Source organism: Scardinius erythrophthalmus (assembly GCF_964197995.2).
Source record: "Scardinius erythrophthalmus genome assembly, chromosome: 5".
Lineage (NCBI taxonomy): Eukaryota > Metazoa > Chordata > Actinopteri > Cypriniformes > Leuciscidae > Scardinius > Scardinius erythrophthalmus.
In genome coordinates, this window is record NC_138225.1 from 18,066,987 (window position 1) to 18,086,870 (window position 19,884).

At 37.8% G+C, this 19,884-nt stretch overlaps 1 protein-coding gene across 1 annotated transcript in view; it reads right to left on the minus strand.

Moving 5' to 3' along the window:
* slc4a5a (solute carrier family 4 member 5a) overlaps positions 1-19,884 on the minus strand; it is a gene marked incomplete at both ends in the record, with an annotated part of 32,034 nt that overhangs the window by 629 nt on the left and 11,521 nt on the right. The window contains 17 exons of the mRNA XM_081366544.1: positions 1,713-1,768; positions 2,009-2,182; positions 2,458-2,631; positions 3,681-3,749; positions 4,818-4,890; positions 5,828-6,006; positions 6,093-6,254; positions 6,374-6,487; positions 9,266-9,457; positions 9,819-9,853; positions 12,587-12,858; positions 13,069-13,202; positions 13,391-13,565; positions 14,143-14,271; positions 14,352-14,506; positions 14,657-14,744; positions 14,846-15,003. Coding sequence (XP_081222670.1) covers positions 1,713-1,768; positions 2,009-2,182; positions 2,458-2,631; positions 3,681-3,749; positions 4,818-4,890; positions 5,828-6,006; positions 6,093-6,254; positions 6,374-6,487; positions 9,266-9,457; positions 9,819-9,853; positions 12,587-12,858; positions 13,069-13,202; positions 13,391-13,565; positions 14,143-14,271; positions 14,352-14,506; positions 14,657-14,744; positions 14,846-15,003 — 2,339 coding nt within the window. The remainder of the gene's footprint in view (positions 1-1,712; positions 1,769-2,008; positions 2,183-2,457; positions 2,632-3,680; positions 3,750-4,817; positions 4,891-5,827; positions 6,007-6,092; positions 6,255-6,373; positions 6,488-9,265; positions 9,458-9,818; positions 9,854-12,586; positions 12,859-13,068; positions 13,203-13,390; positions 13,566-14,142; positions 14,272-14,351; positions 14,507-14,656; positions 14,745-14,845; positions 15,004-19,884) is intronic.

Consider the following 19,884-nt stretch of genomic DNA (forward strand, 5'->3'; position numbering starts at 1 on the left):
AAAAAAATGGTCGGTATGATTTTTACTTTTAAATGAAAGCAGTCTTATTTTTTCACCAAGGCAGCATTTATTTGATCACAAATACAGTAACGAAAGTAATATTGGTAAGGGTTTTCTATTTCCATAAATTTTAAAATGTAATTTATTCCTCTTATGGCAAAGGTGAATTTTCAGCAACCTTGATCCTTCATAAATCATATTAGCTGATTTGGCTTAATATTTTCAGGATCTTTTTTTTTATTAATATAAAGAGCAGCATATATGTATATATATATCATTTTTTGTAACAATGTAAAAGTCTTTACTGTCATTTTTTACCAATTTTACATCGTTGTTACAAGTGTTAACTAAAAAATAAGTTACTGACCTCAAACATTTGAACAGTAGTACAAGGCTATTGCATATAGAAAATACAAAAATTGTTATTATAAAGAAAGACTATTATGAACAATGGTATATTTATAAAGTAATAATATCCTAGATTAAAAAATGATATAATACCTAATAAAATATCTAATGCAATAACTAAAGTTAACAAATTACCATTAATACTAACACTTACTATTCTATATATCCATTTTAAAAACCTTGCTATGAGTACTGTGCTAGACTAACTGGGACTAGTCACAGCACTTGCATATTGTTGCCCAATTGTTAACATGATTGCTTCTATTGTTCTCCTCATTTGTAAGTTGCTATGGATAAAAGCGTCTGCTAAATGATTAAATGCAAATGTAAATGCAACCTTTGTTAAAGTAAAGACTTCATCCAAACCATGCCCCCTGAACAGCAATGCAGACATAAAACCCAGCAGATTTTACATTTCTACATCAGAGTGATACAGAGGAATGCATTTGGATAAGTAAAAGGGTTTTGGATATAGTGTAAGAGAAACCAGGCTGGGAAACCTTCATAAAACAAAACAAAACTAAACAAAAAAAAGGTACAGGCACTGTGTCATTCTGCATAAGCACTCTTATTGGGACCACAATCACACAGGAGAAAGAAACAACCAAAATTCCTTGAAATAAGTAAAATACATTGTTACATTAATCACTTTATATCTACTAAAAATGTAAAAGTTTTAGCAAAAAATGTAAACCAAGTAGGGTGCATTAATAGATTCAAATAACTTTTCTCACTGGCATCTTTCCCAGTATTTCAGGTAAATAAACTGAAACTGTACTCACATCTAATTATGCAAGTTCAATAATTATTACTTATGTGTGCCATTTCTTTGGGTGTGAAAATGTAAGCAAAGTAAAAACATATGAATAACAATAAATAACATTTTTTTATAACAGCAAGCAAAGTAAAATACTGGTGGATGCATGAAAACAATTCTATCTGCATTGCTTCAAAGCGCATGGCAAGGCAAAAATCTATAGGTAAATACTCATAATATATGGCAAAATACTGTATACAGGGGCTTGCATGACATTTTATTGGTCTTAGCAGTTATAAATTTAATATTCTGAGCTGCCTCTCAACTATCATCTACTTCTATGTAAATATTAATGCAATATTTAGTATTATTAAATGTAGAGAGGTAGTGAGTGGAAGTGTATTTAAGAGGAAATGCTCATTTTAAAAATCTAATAAAGTATCAGTGGTAGTAACTGCCTGGTTGGCATCGTGCCGCCCACTCTGAGTTCGAGTCTGGCGCCTGTAGGAGGTCACGGTAGGGAACGTGTAGTTTGAGCACACAGTACCTGCGATCCAAGTCTGAATCACTGGGGGAGCAGTTTGTATAAGGTTGGTACTTGTCCTGTGGGCCAAAGAACGGAGAAAGATAAGTATGTGCATGTGCAGAATGTGTCAACTTTGAACAGTACAAAGGCTTTTCTCCACCAGAAGGTGGCACCAGTGAAACACAATGCAATACTGGATCTCAACAAGCACTGAAATATAGACCGCTTTTGGGTGAAGACCAAAGATGACTTTAGTCCAGTCTGCACTCTCAGCTTGGGTGTCTGTCTTTGAGTTTTCAGGCTAGTAAAACACTTACTACTTCTTCACCGACATCCCCTGCTTTGCCTTTCTTTTTGTCCTTCTTGGTGTTCTTTTTGTCCTCATCCTTTTTCTTATTGTCCTTCCCAGGCAGAATATCGTCCACCCATGCCAGATCGTGTTGAGAAAAGACCATGTCCAACATCTTTCGTACCAACATGAGACCAAGAATCTGAGGGATCGAGAGACAGAAACTGTTCATTTGTAACTTTAATGTTCACTGTCCTTAAAAACCTTGAGAGGTGAATTACATGCTTAATCAGAATTTCAGTTGATAAACAGAGCGGCCTGTTCACAGTGTGATTGAACTACTACTACAAAGTACAATGATCCTTTACTAAATAGATTACATCCAGAAAGCTTTATTGAAACTAATATTGTTTTACGAGTCATGATATACATGAGGGCTTACGGGATTATGTGTGGCAATATAATATGTTACCATACCATGACCGGGAAGATGATAGCGAGGAATGTGGATTTGAGGACCCAGAGAATAGCTAAGCACACAATCTGCACCAGTGTGAACAGGTGGACTCTCCTCAGCGGTACATGACGCAGGTATGAAAAGTCTGGCTGGTGTTTTGCTGGCATCATGATCAGTTTGATCCTATCCCAGAACTATAAAAGACCAAATGTTTGATTAGACAAAAAGGGAAAATCTGTCATTATTTACTCAACCTAATGTCATTCCCAACCCAAATGACTCTTTTCAATCTAATGAAAGTGAATAAGGACCAGACTTGTTCAGTTCCAAAAGGACAAGTCAAACCAATCTGATTCACTTCACAAATTGGATGGATCTGGTTCTCAAATGACTCAATGATCTGGTTGCAGTTCACTTGAGGGGAAAATTATTAGTGAATAACAACTTACATTTTGATCTTTTCTTCACACAAAACTATCGAATGGCTTTAGAAGACTTTAAATGTAGCGCAAGAGTCATATGGATGACTTTTTATGATGTGTTTGTGTCCTTTATGTAGCTTGAAAAAGTCATTCGGGTTTGAAACGACAGGATGAGTAAATAAACTTTCTTTAAACACGTACTGATTTTTCTTTGGTTTACCTCACTTATATAAGACAATTAGTAATTCACATGCCAAAGCTTGTCACATAGAAAAGAACACTTTAATGTTTAAAGACAGCTTTTAAGCATTTAGCCTCAAAGCACCTTTAACTTAAATACATTTGTATTCATTCGGTACAGTTACAGTCTCCGTTCGAGGTCCATCATTTTGCCGTTGTCCTCCTCTTGTTCTCTAGCTGACATTAAACTAGACTACTAGAACACAGCAAAGAAGCACCTGGCCACTGCCAAGCTACACAAGATGGTGGATTCTCACTGCAGTCTGACAGCCTCATCAAAATGCAGCTCAAAATTACCTCAGTAAACCCAGCCAGCATGCAAATATCCATTCCCACAACACCACACTCTTCTTACCCTGCACTGTCACAGTGTGGAGAAATCACTCATTTCTAATCACTAAACGCAGTTGTAGAGTGCATACAAATGAGCGTTACACTCAAAGTGCAGGTTGTGATGTTTTCCTGGTAAAGTTTGCTATGATATTACAACTTTGCAGTGTCAAAAAGTACATTGGCTATTAGAGCTGTTCCAAACAGAGGGAGGAGGGGTTGAAAAAGGTTATATCCCTAAAGGCACTTACTTGGATGCCACTGAGAGAAGCGACACCCATGTAGAGGAACACTCCATACAAGACTGGCATAGGAATGAACTATAAACAGAAAAAAAGTACACATCAGCTGCCAAAGCAACCGCAGTTACACTTAAAGTCAACATGAAGACAAAACGGACCCTATTTAATCATATAACAGTTATAATATAATAAACATTCCATAAAATGGGAAAGACTTTACAATAAGGTCTCATTTGTTAGCATTAGTTAATGTATGAACTAACAATGAGCAAATCAATCATAACAGTATTTATTAATCTTTGTTAATGTTAGTAAAAAATAGTTGTTCATTGTTTGTTCATGTTAGTTCATTAATGTTAACAAATACAACTTTTGATTTTAATAATGTATTAGTAGATGTTTAAATTAACATTAACTAAGATTAATAAGTGTTACCAAAAATGTAATCTTTAAACAAAATGCCAAAACTTGTTCCTCCTCTGAAATAAATTCCCTTTCTGTTGATGTCACTTGTCTGGGGATGCGGGCCATTGGATTATGTTAACCAGTAGCCAAATAGCTATTCAATCACTGTTTTAGAGAGCTCACATTCTCAGTCTGGCTCCATTCTGGTACAGTGTGTAAAGGCCACTTTGCACAACCCGATCAATTTATTGATGGATAAGACCTGCCCTTTTTTCAGATTCTCCAGATTATGAAAGTAAAATGAATTTCAGAGAAACAGATGTAGCTTGCTTTTGCTCTTAATTCTAACAGAATAGCGCACTTCCTGCAGGGGCATTTGCCTTTAAAAAAAGAATGCTTGACCTTTAAAAACATTTCAACTCTATTTAAAGTCACATGAATAATAACAATAAAAAAAATTGTTGAATGCCATGGCCATAAGTGTAATTTCATCTGGCCAATTGAAGATGACTTTCAGGATGATATTCTATGATCACTTTAACTGTTTTAGAAATAGTATTTAAGTAAATACATAAAGGGGGGGGGGGGTATCAATTTCCACAAAAAGATAGTGCAGCTAAAGCAGAGTAGATCATCATACAGACATCTTCATTGAACATTTTTTATGATAATAATTGCTAATCTACCCTAAATGATAGGTCAAGTCAGTATTAATTATCTCTGTCATTTCAACAAGCTCACTTGCAGGATGGGCGCTAAGAAGATAGACACTCCTGTCATCACAAACACCAGGATTCCTGTCAGTCTTTGTTCTCTGTAATTGGAAGAGAAGCAGAACAAAAATAAAAGAGAGTGGAGAACTGTGATATATGTACTGAACAGCCACAATTTTATTCTATGTATTTGTGTCATTTGTGTTGTAACTATACCGTGCACAATAACAAAGTAGCTACCTATGTTACTTTGGAAGCCACTTAAGCAAACATGCTTAGTGTTAAGTAGGCATTTTATACTTAATGTAAATTCTTAAACATGACAGTTGTTGAATTTACACCAGCCACATACACAGTACATAAAAGTATTTCAGTGTTCCCGATGGCTTTGTGTTTTGGCTTCTGTTCCATGTACATTAATTACTATTTGGATATAAATGTGACCCTGGACCACAAAACCAGTCACATGGGTCAATTTTATGAAATCGAGATTTATACATCATATGAAAGCTGAATAAATAAGCTTTCCATTGATGTATGTTTTTTTAGGATACAGAGATACAACTATTTGAAAATCTGTAATCTGAGGGTGCAAAAAAATCGAAACATTGAGAAAACGCCTTTAAAGTTGTCCATCTGTTCGCGATTGTACTGCATTCACTCACAAAAATAAATGTTTTATATATTTACAGTAGGAAATTTACAAAATATCTTCATGGAACATGATCTTTACTTAATATCCTTATGAAAAATCGATAATTTTGACCCACAATGTTGGCTATTGCCACAAATATACCCATGCGACTTGTGACTGGTTTTGTGATCCAGGGTCACAAATATGGTCCATCTGCTTATGTAAATGAGATTTTATGACAATCAAGTTTTGATAGCCCACTCTCAATAACCATTTTATAATTTATGGCTTTTATTAAAGGAAATACTTAATGTTCTTACCTAAAAATCCACTTTTTTTTATATATAGAGCCAATCAGAAACTATCAGTGTTGAGACCTGCTATGGTTGCCATGTCTGTCTCACCTCACACCCAGGAACTGTGGCTGTTCTCCTGGTGCACTAGACTCGCTCTCCATCTTCAGCGAGTCAATGTGAGCGATGGAAATGACAGTGGCTGCCACGTACCACGGCAAGCCCATAAAAGAGCAGGCTGCCATTAGAATGCCCACCCACAGTAGATCCAGGTGATACCCACAACCTTTCTGTAACAAACAGATAGGAAATGTAAGGAAGTCAATGGACATTAAAAGAACAGGAGTGATTAGGGACCTTCTCACTGCATGGATACCTTTAACTTATTTTCCTTGCGGTTTACAATGACAGCACTGATCTGCTGATCCATGAAGATGAGGATAGTTACGAGGAGAGCAGGGACGGAGCTTGCCAGGTAAACCCACCACGGATTCTTTCCGAATGGCATCACAAACCAACCCCGGTCGGGGCGTGTGGGCTACATGATTTGAAAACAAAATAATCAATACACCTTTGAGAAAAACTAAAGAGGAAGCTTTATAGTCAAGATCAATTTCTTTCTTCAGAACATGCGAGCTGAACTTCATTTACTCTCACCTTGAACTCTGTGGGCACAATGAGTTTGGGTGTTTTCAAACCTATAAGCATGTCCAGCCCCACAAACGTCATGATAGACATGAAGATGGAGAAGTCACTAATTAACTTCCTCAGCTTGATAGAAAAAAAACATATTAAAAGAATGAATAAAACACATAGCTGCAGCTGCAGAAATATAGCACAATGCTGTTGAAGAGATACGTGTAACATACTGGTTTGCAAGCCTGCCACCTTTCTATGAATTGCACAGTTTTGAATGCAGAAATGAATGTCAACACAAGATCACGGAAGAGTTATTATGACCGCCGCTAGCGTAGCTAGCGAAAGCGGTCAAATAGGGATTGTCAAAGTTTTTTTTTTTTTTTTTTTTTCGTCACCTTACTGAATTTTCCGTCAACGATACCAGGGACACCGAAGCACCGGGGAACATGAAATTTGGTGGACATGTAGCCCCACTAGACTTTTACGGAAAAATTTCGTTTGGTCCCCGGGGGCCACTCCCCCCCCCCCCGAGCTGGGGCCCCCCAAACCCCAAAAATGCAGTTTTTCCTACATAACTACCTGAACCGTGGCACCGAGGATGACCAATTTTTTATGGTATGTTGGTCTTAAGGGCCCACATCAACCTAGCCCATAATCGATTGTCAAAGTTTTTTTTTTTTTTTTTCCCCGTCATCTACTGAATTTTTCGTCAACGATACCAGGGACACCGAAACACCGGGGAACATGAAATTTGGTGGGCATGTAGCCCCACTAGACTTTTACGGAAAAATTTCGTTTGGTCCCCGGGGGCCACTCCCCCCCCGAGCTGGGCCCCCCCAAACCCCAAAAATGCAGTTTTTCCTAAATAACTACCTGAACCGTGGCACCGAGGATGAAGAAATTTTTATGGTATGTTGGTCTTAAGGGCCGACATCAACCTAGCCCATAATCACTCATTTGTGATTTACGCCCCTCCCATAAAAAATGAAAATGCAATATTATTCTACTTTAATCGCCCCTATCTTCAGTTGAGATGTTCAGAACTGCACCATATTTCATGTGTATGATTAACTTGACATCCTCTGGGGGTATGCTAAGTTTTGTAGAATTTCATCCATGGGGGGTATAAAATAAATTCATTTATGTGCACATTTAGTGACTGTACACTCATCGGCCTGTAGATGGTGGTGTTGAGCGAAGGGTTGCTGGTTTAGGATGATACTGTCACACACACTGACATCCACACGCACAGACACACACCCATACACACACATACAAATCCACATGCACAGACACACACGCGCACACACATGTACGCACGCACACATACACGCACAGACACACACACAGACACACACATACACAAACACACACACAGACATGCACATACTACTACTTTTTTTAGGTATATACATAAACACGCAATACAGCCAAATTGCTCCACGTCATTTATTTTTGTGGAAAGCCAGTGCAGGCCTGAGCGGCGGTCATATTTTGTACCGCCCTGCGGTACATCTAGTTTATTTAATGCTTGCACTCAGAGACTGAGAGACTGATGCATGCTTCCGTTCCAAACACATACACTGCGTCCAAAATCAAATACTTCCCTACTATATAGCATGCAAAAAAGTATGCCAAAAGTATAGTATGTCCGAATAAATAGCATTTAAAAAAACTGTTGGCGAAAAGTTCCCAGACGACCTACTACACTGAAAAAAATGATTAGTTGAATTTAATAAAAAAATGTATGGTGAGTGGTTGCACACAATTGATTTTAGCTACATCTAAACAAATGCATTAATCTGAACTAAAATTGAGTGAGTTCAACTTAATGCATGTTTAAATGTAGCTAAAATCAATTGTGTGCAACCACTTACGATAATTTTTTTTTTATTAAATTCAATGAATCATTTTTTTCAGTGTACTTTGCTGAGATTCTGAATCTGAAGTACGCATTTGAAGTATAATAATAATCATCATAAGTTCTATAGCGCCTTTAAAGGAGCTTCTTAAAGTATTTTAAAGGGTAGACAATAGAAATACAAAGGAAATACAATTACATTACTATCCCATAAGGCCACAGGAGAGGATTTATGAATGGCAGTATAAAGTGGCGCAACTGATGCAGGTAGGTCAACATGCTTTTTTTACTGTCGCGAAGTAAGTCCAAATTCAGATGTAGCACCTATTCTCAGACGGTATGCGATTTCAGACGTAGCGATAGAATAAATTAATGTCACTATACTGTATATAAGACACCATATCCGTGCAATAAAGAATGCATTAAGGACTGCAACAGTCGTTTATACCATGTCGTTTATGAGTTTATACCATGTGATCAAGCTTTGTTTCATAACTCATATATATTTAGAAGTGTAAATATAATACACTGATTATGTTTTTACTGTAATAATTACTACAAACGTATTAGTTTTCCGAACTTTTCTTTTGTCTATTTAAGAGACCCAACCAAATCAGTCAAGCGCCCTGTAACAGAACGCATGTAGTCACGTGACTCTTGTACTAAAGGTGTAAATAATAATAAACAACATTTTTTTTAAAGTGACATTAATATAAGTTTTGTGTGACACATGCATGATTACAACCACATCACATTGCTCACCTTTCATGATTTTGCAGGTATAAAGCTCTTTTGATTGAACTAACACTATGAAAGATCCTACTGGTCTTACTAAATCCCATCAGTAATTAGGAAAATGCAGAATAAAAGTTAGAGACAGACAACTTTTCTTAAACAAGATATAGTCAGACTCAAGGTTTTGACATAAAAGAGGATATGACATGTCTAAGATAGCTAGGACAAAGTAAAAGATGGAAGAGTGCAAGTGTAAAAATCTGTTTTGGCAAAAGTTGGGTAAGAAAAAGGGCAAAAATCTTAACTGGTATTACCTTTGTGGGAAAGTAGCGACTGAATTTGAACTTCTTCAGAGTGACAGTCATAGTGTAGGTCCCGAAGAACAAAATGAAGGACATGAGAGCAAGATCTGGAACATACTTGCAGGTTTTTCCCACCAGTGAGCCCCCATATTTCACACATTCCTTCTTACTCAACTGAGTCCAGTCCAGAGCTGTTACGTTTAACTGAGAAGATGGGAGAAACGCAGAGAAAAAAAAGGTACAAATCAGGGATAGGAGGGAGGAATTTAGACAAAACAAAGGGTTGTGTGGTGGATAAATGGCAAAAAAGAGAAAAAGAGAGAATAAAACAGGACAGGACCAAATACACAGCAGGCAAGATCAGTAACAAAGGGTGCATTTTAATTAAACTAATTGGATTCACTCATCGTGACATAATACAAATACACAAAACATCATTGTGGGCTATAAAATCAGTGATAGTTAGTGCAAATACAGTGGATTCAAAGGCTATAATCTAATTCGAGGTCATGCTAACACAAATGTTAACACAGATGTGAGTGAGGTGAAGACAATAGGCACTTACACCAAAGAGAGCAGAGGAATTATCTGGCACTGGGACTACAACATCGAAGATCATTGGTGCCACTGAACAAACAGAGAAAGGGAGAATCAGAGAGGAAAATGAGCAGAACGAATGGAAATCTGAAAAACACTTTGTTAGAAGGATTTATCCAGGATCAAAGCCAGCTTTGGCAAATGTAAATGACTGCAGGTGTAGCCCAACTAAAATTTTCATTTGGTTTTTGAAACAATCCAGTACGCCTGAACTACTTTCAAAAAACCTCACTGCTAGTTTTCATTCACTACTGCAGGCCATTAGACTAAGTACAACAAACTGTCCAGGTGAAACTCATGCATATTGAAAAGTACTCACATCAATCAGCAGTCACGTTTGGGGTTTGCAGCAAAAACAAACATAACACAAATAAGTTACAATAATCACATGCACTCAGCCAGTTCTCTTTAAACACCCAATGGAACTTTGTTTAATCAAGAAATTAATATTTGACATATGAATGTATGCATATGCAGTGCAGTGACTCCAAAGTGAAATGTATTCAATAACACTTTACAATAAGGTTTGATTCATTACCATAAGCTAATGTTTAAAGTATAATGAAATAACATTGAATCACACCTCTAGAGCATTTTAATAATGTTCACAGTACATATAACATTCAAAAGTTTGGGGTCGGTAAGTTTTTTTTAAATGTTTTTGAAAGAGGTCTCTTTATGCACATTGCTCACCAATCATTATTTGATCTTGATCAAAAATACAGTAAAACAGTAATATTGTGAAATAATAAAACACTTTTGAATAATGGTTTTCTATTTTATATATTATTTTAAAATGTAATTTCTTGTTGTTCATGTGATGGCAAAGCTGAATTTTCAGGCCGAGTTATATTTTGATTTAAAAAATGTATGATTTTTTTTTTTTTTTTTTAAATGAAGCCCATGGATGATCAATAACATGCATTTTGAAAATAGATTTTAATTTTAATTTACATTAATTTTCATTTTATGTCGAGTTACCAGTTAGCACATTAACTTAAGCAGCTTTAAGATACTTAAAAAATTAAATAAAAACTTTAAACTAAACCAATTTTACAGTTTTTTGATACAGTTAAAACAAATAAAACCTAACAAAATTTAATTGTTAAAATAATTAACAAGTTAAAGTATTTTGAACAAATACAAGTTTACAATGAACAATAGTAAATTTTTAAATTAGTTCATGATTCATAAAGCCTTAAAGGGTAAGTTCACCCAAAAAAGGTAACTGATATCTGCCAGCCCAGAAAAGTTAGTAAAGACATCGTTAAAATAGTCCAAGTGACTAAATATCTTAATTTGTGTTCCGAAGATTAACGAAAGTCTTACGGGGTTGGAACAACATGAGGGTGAGTAATTACTAGGGATGCTACAATTCTCAATATAATATTGAACCGTTCGGTACGACATCCACGGTTCAATACGCACTTGAATTGCGGTAGGCTATTTTCGATTTTACGTTTAAATAATTTAATGTGCGTTTTATTTCTCTCCGAATTGACTGTTTGTGTGTGCCTGTAAGTCTACAAGCTGATAAGGAAATTCCCCGCGAGTAAATATTCAATCACTATGCTCTAAATTTAGGGGGCGCTTAACCATCATTCCACACTTTAACATGGCGAGCGGCGGTGAAGTGAGGCTACAGTACGAGGAAGCGCCGGCGTCTTTCAAATCCGTGGTGTGGGGACATTTCAGTTTTGCCGTTGAGTATAGTGCCGAGGAGGAAAAACCGGTAAACAATAAAAATAACTGTGTGCAAGCATTGTTTTACACGTGTAGCCTACTCAAACGGAAACACTTCCAACATGACTGCACATCTGCGGCGCCATCACCCAGCAATATCACTGTCTGAAGGCACAAATATGTTTATTTGAAATGGTCAATTTAAAGGGGTCGCACACCGGACGCGCAGCGCCACGTCTTTTAAATTCGAACACATTAATCTCTATGAGTGTACGTAGCGCTACACACACCGTCGGCGCCTTTCGGCGTCTGTCTGCGGCGCCCAGCAACGGCTCAGGACCGTGTTCAAAATCCTGCCGCGCCACAGAGCGCCATATAGTTTTACATTAAATGTACATTTATTTTTCTCAAATCGTCGTTAATGTATATACTGACTTCACCCTGTGCTGCAATATACATTTAGTTTTACATTCATTCACAGAAATCAGCTGCTTGAATGAAAATTGCTGATGTTATCTTATCTGATTTTCAGGTGATATTGTCAATTCATTCAGTTAAACGGACGCTCTGAGGTAAAGAGATGTCAGTGTTAATTGTTTATTATACAATACACTAAGAACTAGTGGACTTTGCTTAGCTTTTAAGTAAAATAGAGTATTGCAATAAATCGTTTTTATTTTTTTCTCCTTAACCTCTTACGTTACTGTTCCTATTGCCTAAGCACAGAATAACAAAAAAACACTATTATGTGTCAAGCCATCAGAACCGAACCGAACCGAAAACCGTGGTTAAAAAACCGAGGTATGTATTGAACCGTGGGCTAACTGTATTGTTGCATCCCTAGTAATTACTGACAGAATTTTCATTTTTGGGTGAAAATGAACCCTTTAACTAATGTTAACTAATTGCACCGTATTGTAAATTGTTACCATTTGTTCTTCATGTGTAAGTCTTGACACATTAAATTAAGGTAAATTTGCTCTACATCCAATTTATTCCACAGTTAGTTCTCCATTTCAGAACTGATGTGCTCTACGCCAAGAATGGACTTACTCGGATCTGGCGCCACACACTCGCACTTGTAGGCCGTAACGTAGTCTGGTTTGAAGTCAGTGTTGATGGGATAGTATTTAAAGGATCCCACCATCTTCTTGATGGCATCAGAGATGAAGATGAAGGAGATGAGGCTAGAAAAGCCTTCCTCCGTGAAGCGCGTCATGTACTTTATGATGTAACTGGCATCCGTGACGACCAGGAGCAAACACTGCACACAGGAGTGCATTCCGATCCACAGCCTAAGCTCCATGTAATCAATCCCATTATTCCTGACGAAAAGAAAGTTTAAAGAAAAAACAAGGAGAGGTAAATACTAGGGCAGTGAACACAAGAGAGCAATATTTGCATCAGTGAAGACTAAGAGGGAAGATTTATGAGGGTCTTTCACATGATGAAAGTGAGCAATCAAGGCTGTACTTTTTTTGTCCTCAATAATAGACTGTGAAATTATGATGGATTGGTGTTAATGGCTCTCTCACTTGCTGAATTCATAAAGCAGTTTCTCAAAGATGAGGATGGGGCCTGTTGAGCTTAGAATAATGAGAGGTTGACCGCTAAACAAGCAGAAAACCGTTCCAGCTAGAGCGGTGCCCAAAAAACTCTCCATCACACCCTGACAGACAGTTAAACAGGGAGAGAGAGACAAGGAAACAAGGTGAGAAAGAGAGGGACAGAAAAGAAAAGGCCTATAGATGAAGCTATGTCACAAGCGTCCTTGTTAAATGCTCCATAAAAGATGATGACATGCAACTTTAAGCAAACTGTCATGTTCAGTGTCGAGTAGAAAACTGCGAAGTGTACCTGGTAATTGTCAGTGGCATCCCCTAGAAGCCCCCCAAAGGTGATTGCATTGGTTATGCAGCCCAGGTAGATGAAGAGCACCGCAGAGATGGACTGAATGTGGATGCCTTCATAAAAGTCGCTCGGGTACCAGGGGATCTTCCTCTTGATGTCAAGGAAAAGGCCACCACAGAACCTGTCCCGTAAACATAGATGTTTAATCCATTATTCATCAGTGACTTGTCCGCTTTGGCTTGTATTAGACAGACAGAGGCAAGATCTATCTTGAATATTAGCACTGAGTAATGGCACCAATTTTCTATCTCCAAGTCCTCACATACCCTCTCTAGCCCAAGTGCCAAAAAGCACATTACATTTTCCCTTTTTGACATATTGATTAAGATACAAACTCTCTTAACCTTGGAGCTCTGAAGTATCTTTCAATTATTTGTAGAGACAGATAAAAAACACTTTAAAACTCAAGCTATACCCAAAAGCTATACCCAGTCTTTCAGCCAAAGTGTTTTAGAGACTCTGCAAGGTCGAAGTAAAAGAACCTTGGGTCTTTAGATCAACAGGCAAATGTAAATGTGCCGTACACTCAGTTGTTAGGGCTTTGCGCAATTCAGAACTAAATTGTGGTTGTCATTTAAATTTCAATTAAATTCCTGAATTTAAGCTGAATTTGAATTGAGGTGGTAAATATAAGGCAGAATTAAAATGGATGGATGGATGGTGCCTAATTATGTCGGTCAGTGTATACACACACCCACCTCCCCGTAAATGCCAATTCTTCGCCAAGTTCATGAGGAACAGGCATTTCCTCATCCTCGCCAGCAGCCCCACCGCCGCCTGCTGTCCCGTTCATCTGACCCAGCTCATTGAGGTTAAACACAGACTTCCTTTTCAGAGAAACAAAGAGGAATGTAAAGATGTGAAACATATGGGCCGAACAAAGATACAGAAGAAGAATGAGCTTTACCTTTTGTCTGCTGAGGGAATTTTTTTGGGGGGTTCTATGCGAATTTTGGGGTCCCATTCTCCAGGTGGAAGTACAATCACCTCGTCCAGGAACTCATCAATTCCAGCAATCAGATCCTCCCGGTCCCTGGCTTTATATGCTACATCACTGAAGAGCTGTGGATAAAACAGAGGAAATAAATATTTGGATCACTTTAAAGGACAATGTATGAGTTTATCTTTTTTATCCAAGTTTATCTGGAAGAATTGAACATTAAAGATAAGTAAAGAAAAATATTAACTGCAAAACAAATCAATGAAACTTACATCATCCACCATGAGAGTAGCAATGGCCCGTCCAATCTCATTGTAAGATTTGCCTTTACCAGGAGGCCCAAGTAGCACAAACAAGAATCTGTCCATTAAGAGATGTATGGTCAAAGCTTTAGTTCATTAAGCATTTTCCATGATCTTTTTATAGATATAATGTGAGTTTTTAATGTGCAAAACTGTTACCTGGTGGGCACTGGGACTTCCGTCAGACCCCCAAGAGTAGTGGCCTGAGACAGCCGAACGAAGGCAACAAAGGGTTTATCTAAGAAGTCCACTTCTCCCACCAGAACATTGGATGCCTCTGCATCTCTGGGGATTTTCTTCATGAACTTGTTCTTCAGCTGAAATCAAAGTGAGTAAAGAAAAAAAATAACATAAAAGGAGTAAGTACAAAAGGACCCATGTGCTGTCCTTTAACCCTTCTGTTCCATCAAAGGGCCCTTGTTGTCATTTAACTCAGGGGCTCTCAACTCTGGCCCTCGAGGTCCACTTTCCTGCAAAGTTCTGCTCCAACCCTAATCAAACACCTGAACAAGCCAATCAAGGTCCTCTGGATTACTAGAAAGTTACAGGCAGGTTTGATCAAGGTTGGAGCTAAACTCTGCAGGAAAGTGGACTTCAAGGGCCAGAGTTAAGAACCCCTGATTAAACTCTTCTGTTCCATCACAGGACCCTCATGTTGTCATTTAACTATTCTATTCCCTCACAGGACCCTCATGTTGTCATTTAACTATTCTATTCCCTCACAGGACCCTCATGTTGTCATTTAACTATTCTATTCCATCACAGGACCCTCATGTTGCCATTTAACTATTCTATTCCATTACAGGACCCTCATGTTGTCATTAACTCTTCTATTCCATCACATGACCTATATGATATCATTAAACCTTTATTTTCCATCACAGAACCTTTATTTTGCTATTTAACCCTTCTGTCATAGAACCCTCATGTTGTCATTAACTCTTCTATTCCATCACATGACCTATATGATATCATTAAACCTTTATTTTCCATCACAGAACCTTTATTTTGCTATTTAACCCTTCTGTCATAGAACCCTTATGTTGTCATTTAACTCTTCTATTCCATCATAGGACCATCAAGTTGTCATTTAACCCTTAAGTTCTGTCATATTTACATACCCTTACATAGTATTTTTTTCCTCTCATAAAATATACGTTTTTATCTGGGCAAAAAAATGGGCCAGCCCAAAATGGCTTAACACTAAGCTTTTATTTGTCTTAACCACAAATTATTGGTCTGGAAATCAGCTACATTTAAGCAAATGCATTACTTAAAAAGCCATTGATTCTCAGAAAAAACATCAAAGACAGAATGAAGTTTTTGACAGAATATGGGAAGTTGTGTGTGGAGTGGTAAATCACAATGAAACACGAGTTGCATGGTGATGCTCCAGAATGTTGTCTTTGAAAATCTGCTGAGAAATATAATAATAATTGCACCTCCACCACAGTGAAGCATGGAGGAAGAGGTGTCATTGTGTGGGGAGCCTTTTTAGCTGCTGGTATTGCTGAGCTATTTCACTGTGAAAAGTCATTTAATGCTTTGGAGTACAGGAGAATATTGTAGAATGACTTGCTTCCCACAAATGAAAAGTTATCTAAAGGGGAATGATCAGATGTTATTTTTCAATGAGACAATGATCCTGCCCAAATTGCAAAGACAACCAAGAAGTGGCTTGAGAACAAGTCCATCAGGCTATATTTTGGCTATGTTATATGTTGACTATTAAAAAGAACAGTTGAACATCAGTTCACAAATAACAACATATTGTTTAAATGGTTACTGCCTTTAGTTATTATTTTGGAATAAATGTAAAAATGCTTAAACACTTACTTGATGAGACTTGTCCTTGGTTTTCATAAAAAGAACATTCATTTCATAGTATTGTTAGGCCTAATAAACACAAAATATAATTGAATTTATTTTCTCTTTTTTATGTAATGTTTATTTAACCAGGAAAATAAGACAACATTAAGATGACTATATGACTTATGAGGATATATAATTTATTATTGTTATATATTTGGTATATTATATTACTGCTCTTTTATCAGAAATTCTTTGTGCCAAAAATCTGGAACTGCACATTAACACAGTTGATTTATTGTTGTTCACTCTATGTGAAACACACACACTCACTTGTACTGTTCTAAACTCCCTGAAAACAAAAAAATGTCTTCAGGCTTTATCACTTCGAAGACAGCACAATTCCATCTGAAGCCCTTGAGTAAAGTGCAGTCTGGATTTAGATTAGCCGTACTGCTTTTCTCCTGTCTTCCTTTGAACAAATTGTAAACCAAACATCTGTCCCTGGTGTTACGCCATTCACGTGGAAGGATTATATCTCAGCTGCACATTGTACATGAGGGATTCATATGAATAGAGAGAGTTTAGAAAGGCTAGGTTATCTGGCAGACAAACCTCAAGGTGTTGAGGGCCTATATTCCAAAAACCGAAATATCTAACTTCTTTGGATAGCAGCAGAGAGTGTTCAAGAAACATTTCTTATTCTCTGGCACTGGAAACCTGCAAAGTGGAAGGCAAGATGGCCCCAGCAGGCTGTGACCACCGCCGGCAATGCTTTCACTCTCCCAAAAGAGTCAGACTGTCTTTTCTTCAATCCAACTCAGAAGAAAACTGCAACCTTACCATCACTGAATGGGCAACAATCAACTCTTGGCCTTCTCGGTACGTTCAGGGTAGCGTACTGTCCAGCGTGGCCTCAGCAGGCCCCAGGGCAGCAGGCCTCAACTCAAAACCAGCCATGTGCTCATCCAGGAGAGAGAGGACTCTCTCTCAACCACAACAGAATCAAGGACAACCTCATGAGTTCAACGTCTTCATTCAATGCAGAAGAAGTCCATCGCAACTTCCACCATTTGCTCTGCGTGTCCTCTCCGGCCCAGGGCCGGCAGGCCACAATCTGCACTCCAGCCATGAGAACAGAGTCGAACTAACCATGCAAGTTCATCATATCTTCTTCATCTAGTGGAGAAGAAACGATTGCAACTTCAACAACTTCAATTTTCAACCACTTCAAGAATTGTGTCCACTGCACAGACCATGCAAGTATCAATTTAATGAGGTGCTCTGAACATGATAAGCTGATGGTTCTTTTCATAGTTAAATGGATCTTTTCCATAGTTCCATTTCCTGCTTCCGGTTCCATATCACTCACCATTTTACCTATCCATGTATGTTTAGTTTAGTTATGTTTGTGATTTAGTTAATAAAACTTGTGCACAATATGTATTTGGTTCTGATTCTCTGCTTGCAACAAAGTCTAGTTTACGATCTTGATCTTGTTACATGCTCTAAGCGCTGTACATGCTAAGAAATAATTATTTTTCGGTGGCCATGAAAGATACGCTTTTCTTAGAATAAATGAATAATCAAAAGAGTTTGTTGGATGAACTGATTAATTGATTGAAATATTAATTTAGCTACATCAAGTTAATCCAATTAACTGACCCAAATATTAATAATGAATCATAAAAAGTTATGGGTTATTATTGATATTTCCCCTTTGAGCTAACTCGTTACATTGTCATGAAGAGGTTGAATAATTCTGAGACTGCAGAAGTCATTAAAAGTTACATTTTCAGTTGAATTTGGGGAAACCAGCTATTTCAATTTCTTTTATTTGATTTGTTCATTTCAAACAGCAGAATGTCTGTACATTTTGCCAATAAACCTGATTTTCAATGGGGGTTGAATAATTTCAAACTGTATATAGTCTAAAGGCCTGTTCACACCGTTCCACTGTTTCGCGCGCGATATTCGCCGACGTTTAACGCCTCTTAACTAAACAAAGGGCGCCAATGTGAGTGTGCACACCGACGCGAAAAACGCCACGCGTAAAAGTGTCATTTTTAAAAAAACGCCTCGGGTTCGTTTTTTTGGTTTGACACGCCGCGTCAAAAACTATCCGACCAATGAGATTGGCGCTTTTGCTCACGTGTCTGGAGCTTCTGAAGTTACAGTAAAACACAACTTGGGGGCGCTCAAACACAAAACGGTCTTGCCGAGCACACATACGTAACGGCGAAGAAGATATATGCCGAGTAGCGTCTAAACACTGCCGGGAAGAAATAAGACGAGGAAGATGCAAGGCAAGATGAATGTAGAGCTGCTGGTCTCGTTGGTGTCGGAACATAAAGAACTGTGACAAACGCGATAGCGACAACAAAAATCTTGATAAAAGAGAACTGTTATGGAGTGGTATTAAGCGCCATCTAATGTCAGGGAATGAATTTGCATGTTCACTCGGCTCATCGTCAGCGAAAATCGCTTGGGTGTGAACACAAAAAACGCGTTGAAAAACGCTGGCGAATAACGCGCGCCGATATTCGTCCCGGTGTGTACGGGCCTTTAGGGTCAAAATCATGTTGATATTATTGTTTTAGTCCAGCTAATGGGAACTTTTTTGTTCAGACAAGACTATCAAGCAAATACATGAGTTACAATTAAAAGACAAAAATAATTAACACATTCCTGTTACAATATATCTTCATAAACAAAGCAGGACAGTAATAAATGAGTGCTGTAACTGGTGGCTATAGCCTTGTACATTGTGTGCACATGAAAAAAAAAAAGATGGAAACAGTGACACTATTTTTCCAAAGGGGACAGACCGCAGCTCCCGGGTATCTCTCTGCATGTGAGAGCTTAGCACGAGGACCACACGGTCAGATGGCACGTTTTACCAATGGCAGATCAATACTGACCTAGACACCAAGCCACGGCAATGCACATCTCATCAGATCGGCAGAGCCACAAACAAACAAACACACACAGACACACACACTCACACACACACACACACACACACACACACACACACACACACACACACTCACACACACACACACACACACACACACACACACACACACACACACACACACACACACACACACACACACACACACACACACACACCAACCTCTATTATATATGCTGCTAAGTTTACTTTTTAGTACAAGCACAGTTTCAACTAAATAAACTATCAAATACATCAATACAATTTTGTTAGTGACACAATTTATAAAATGTCTCCATCAAAATATGGAAAGTTTATAATGGCAGGAATTTCTCATTTTGGTAATGAATCTGAAGAACTACAGAACTAACTTCCTGTGACCTCAAAACATGGTGAAATCATGGTCAACTCTAAGAATACAAAAAAATTGTGT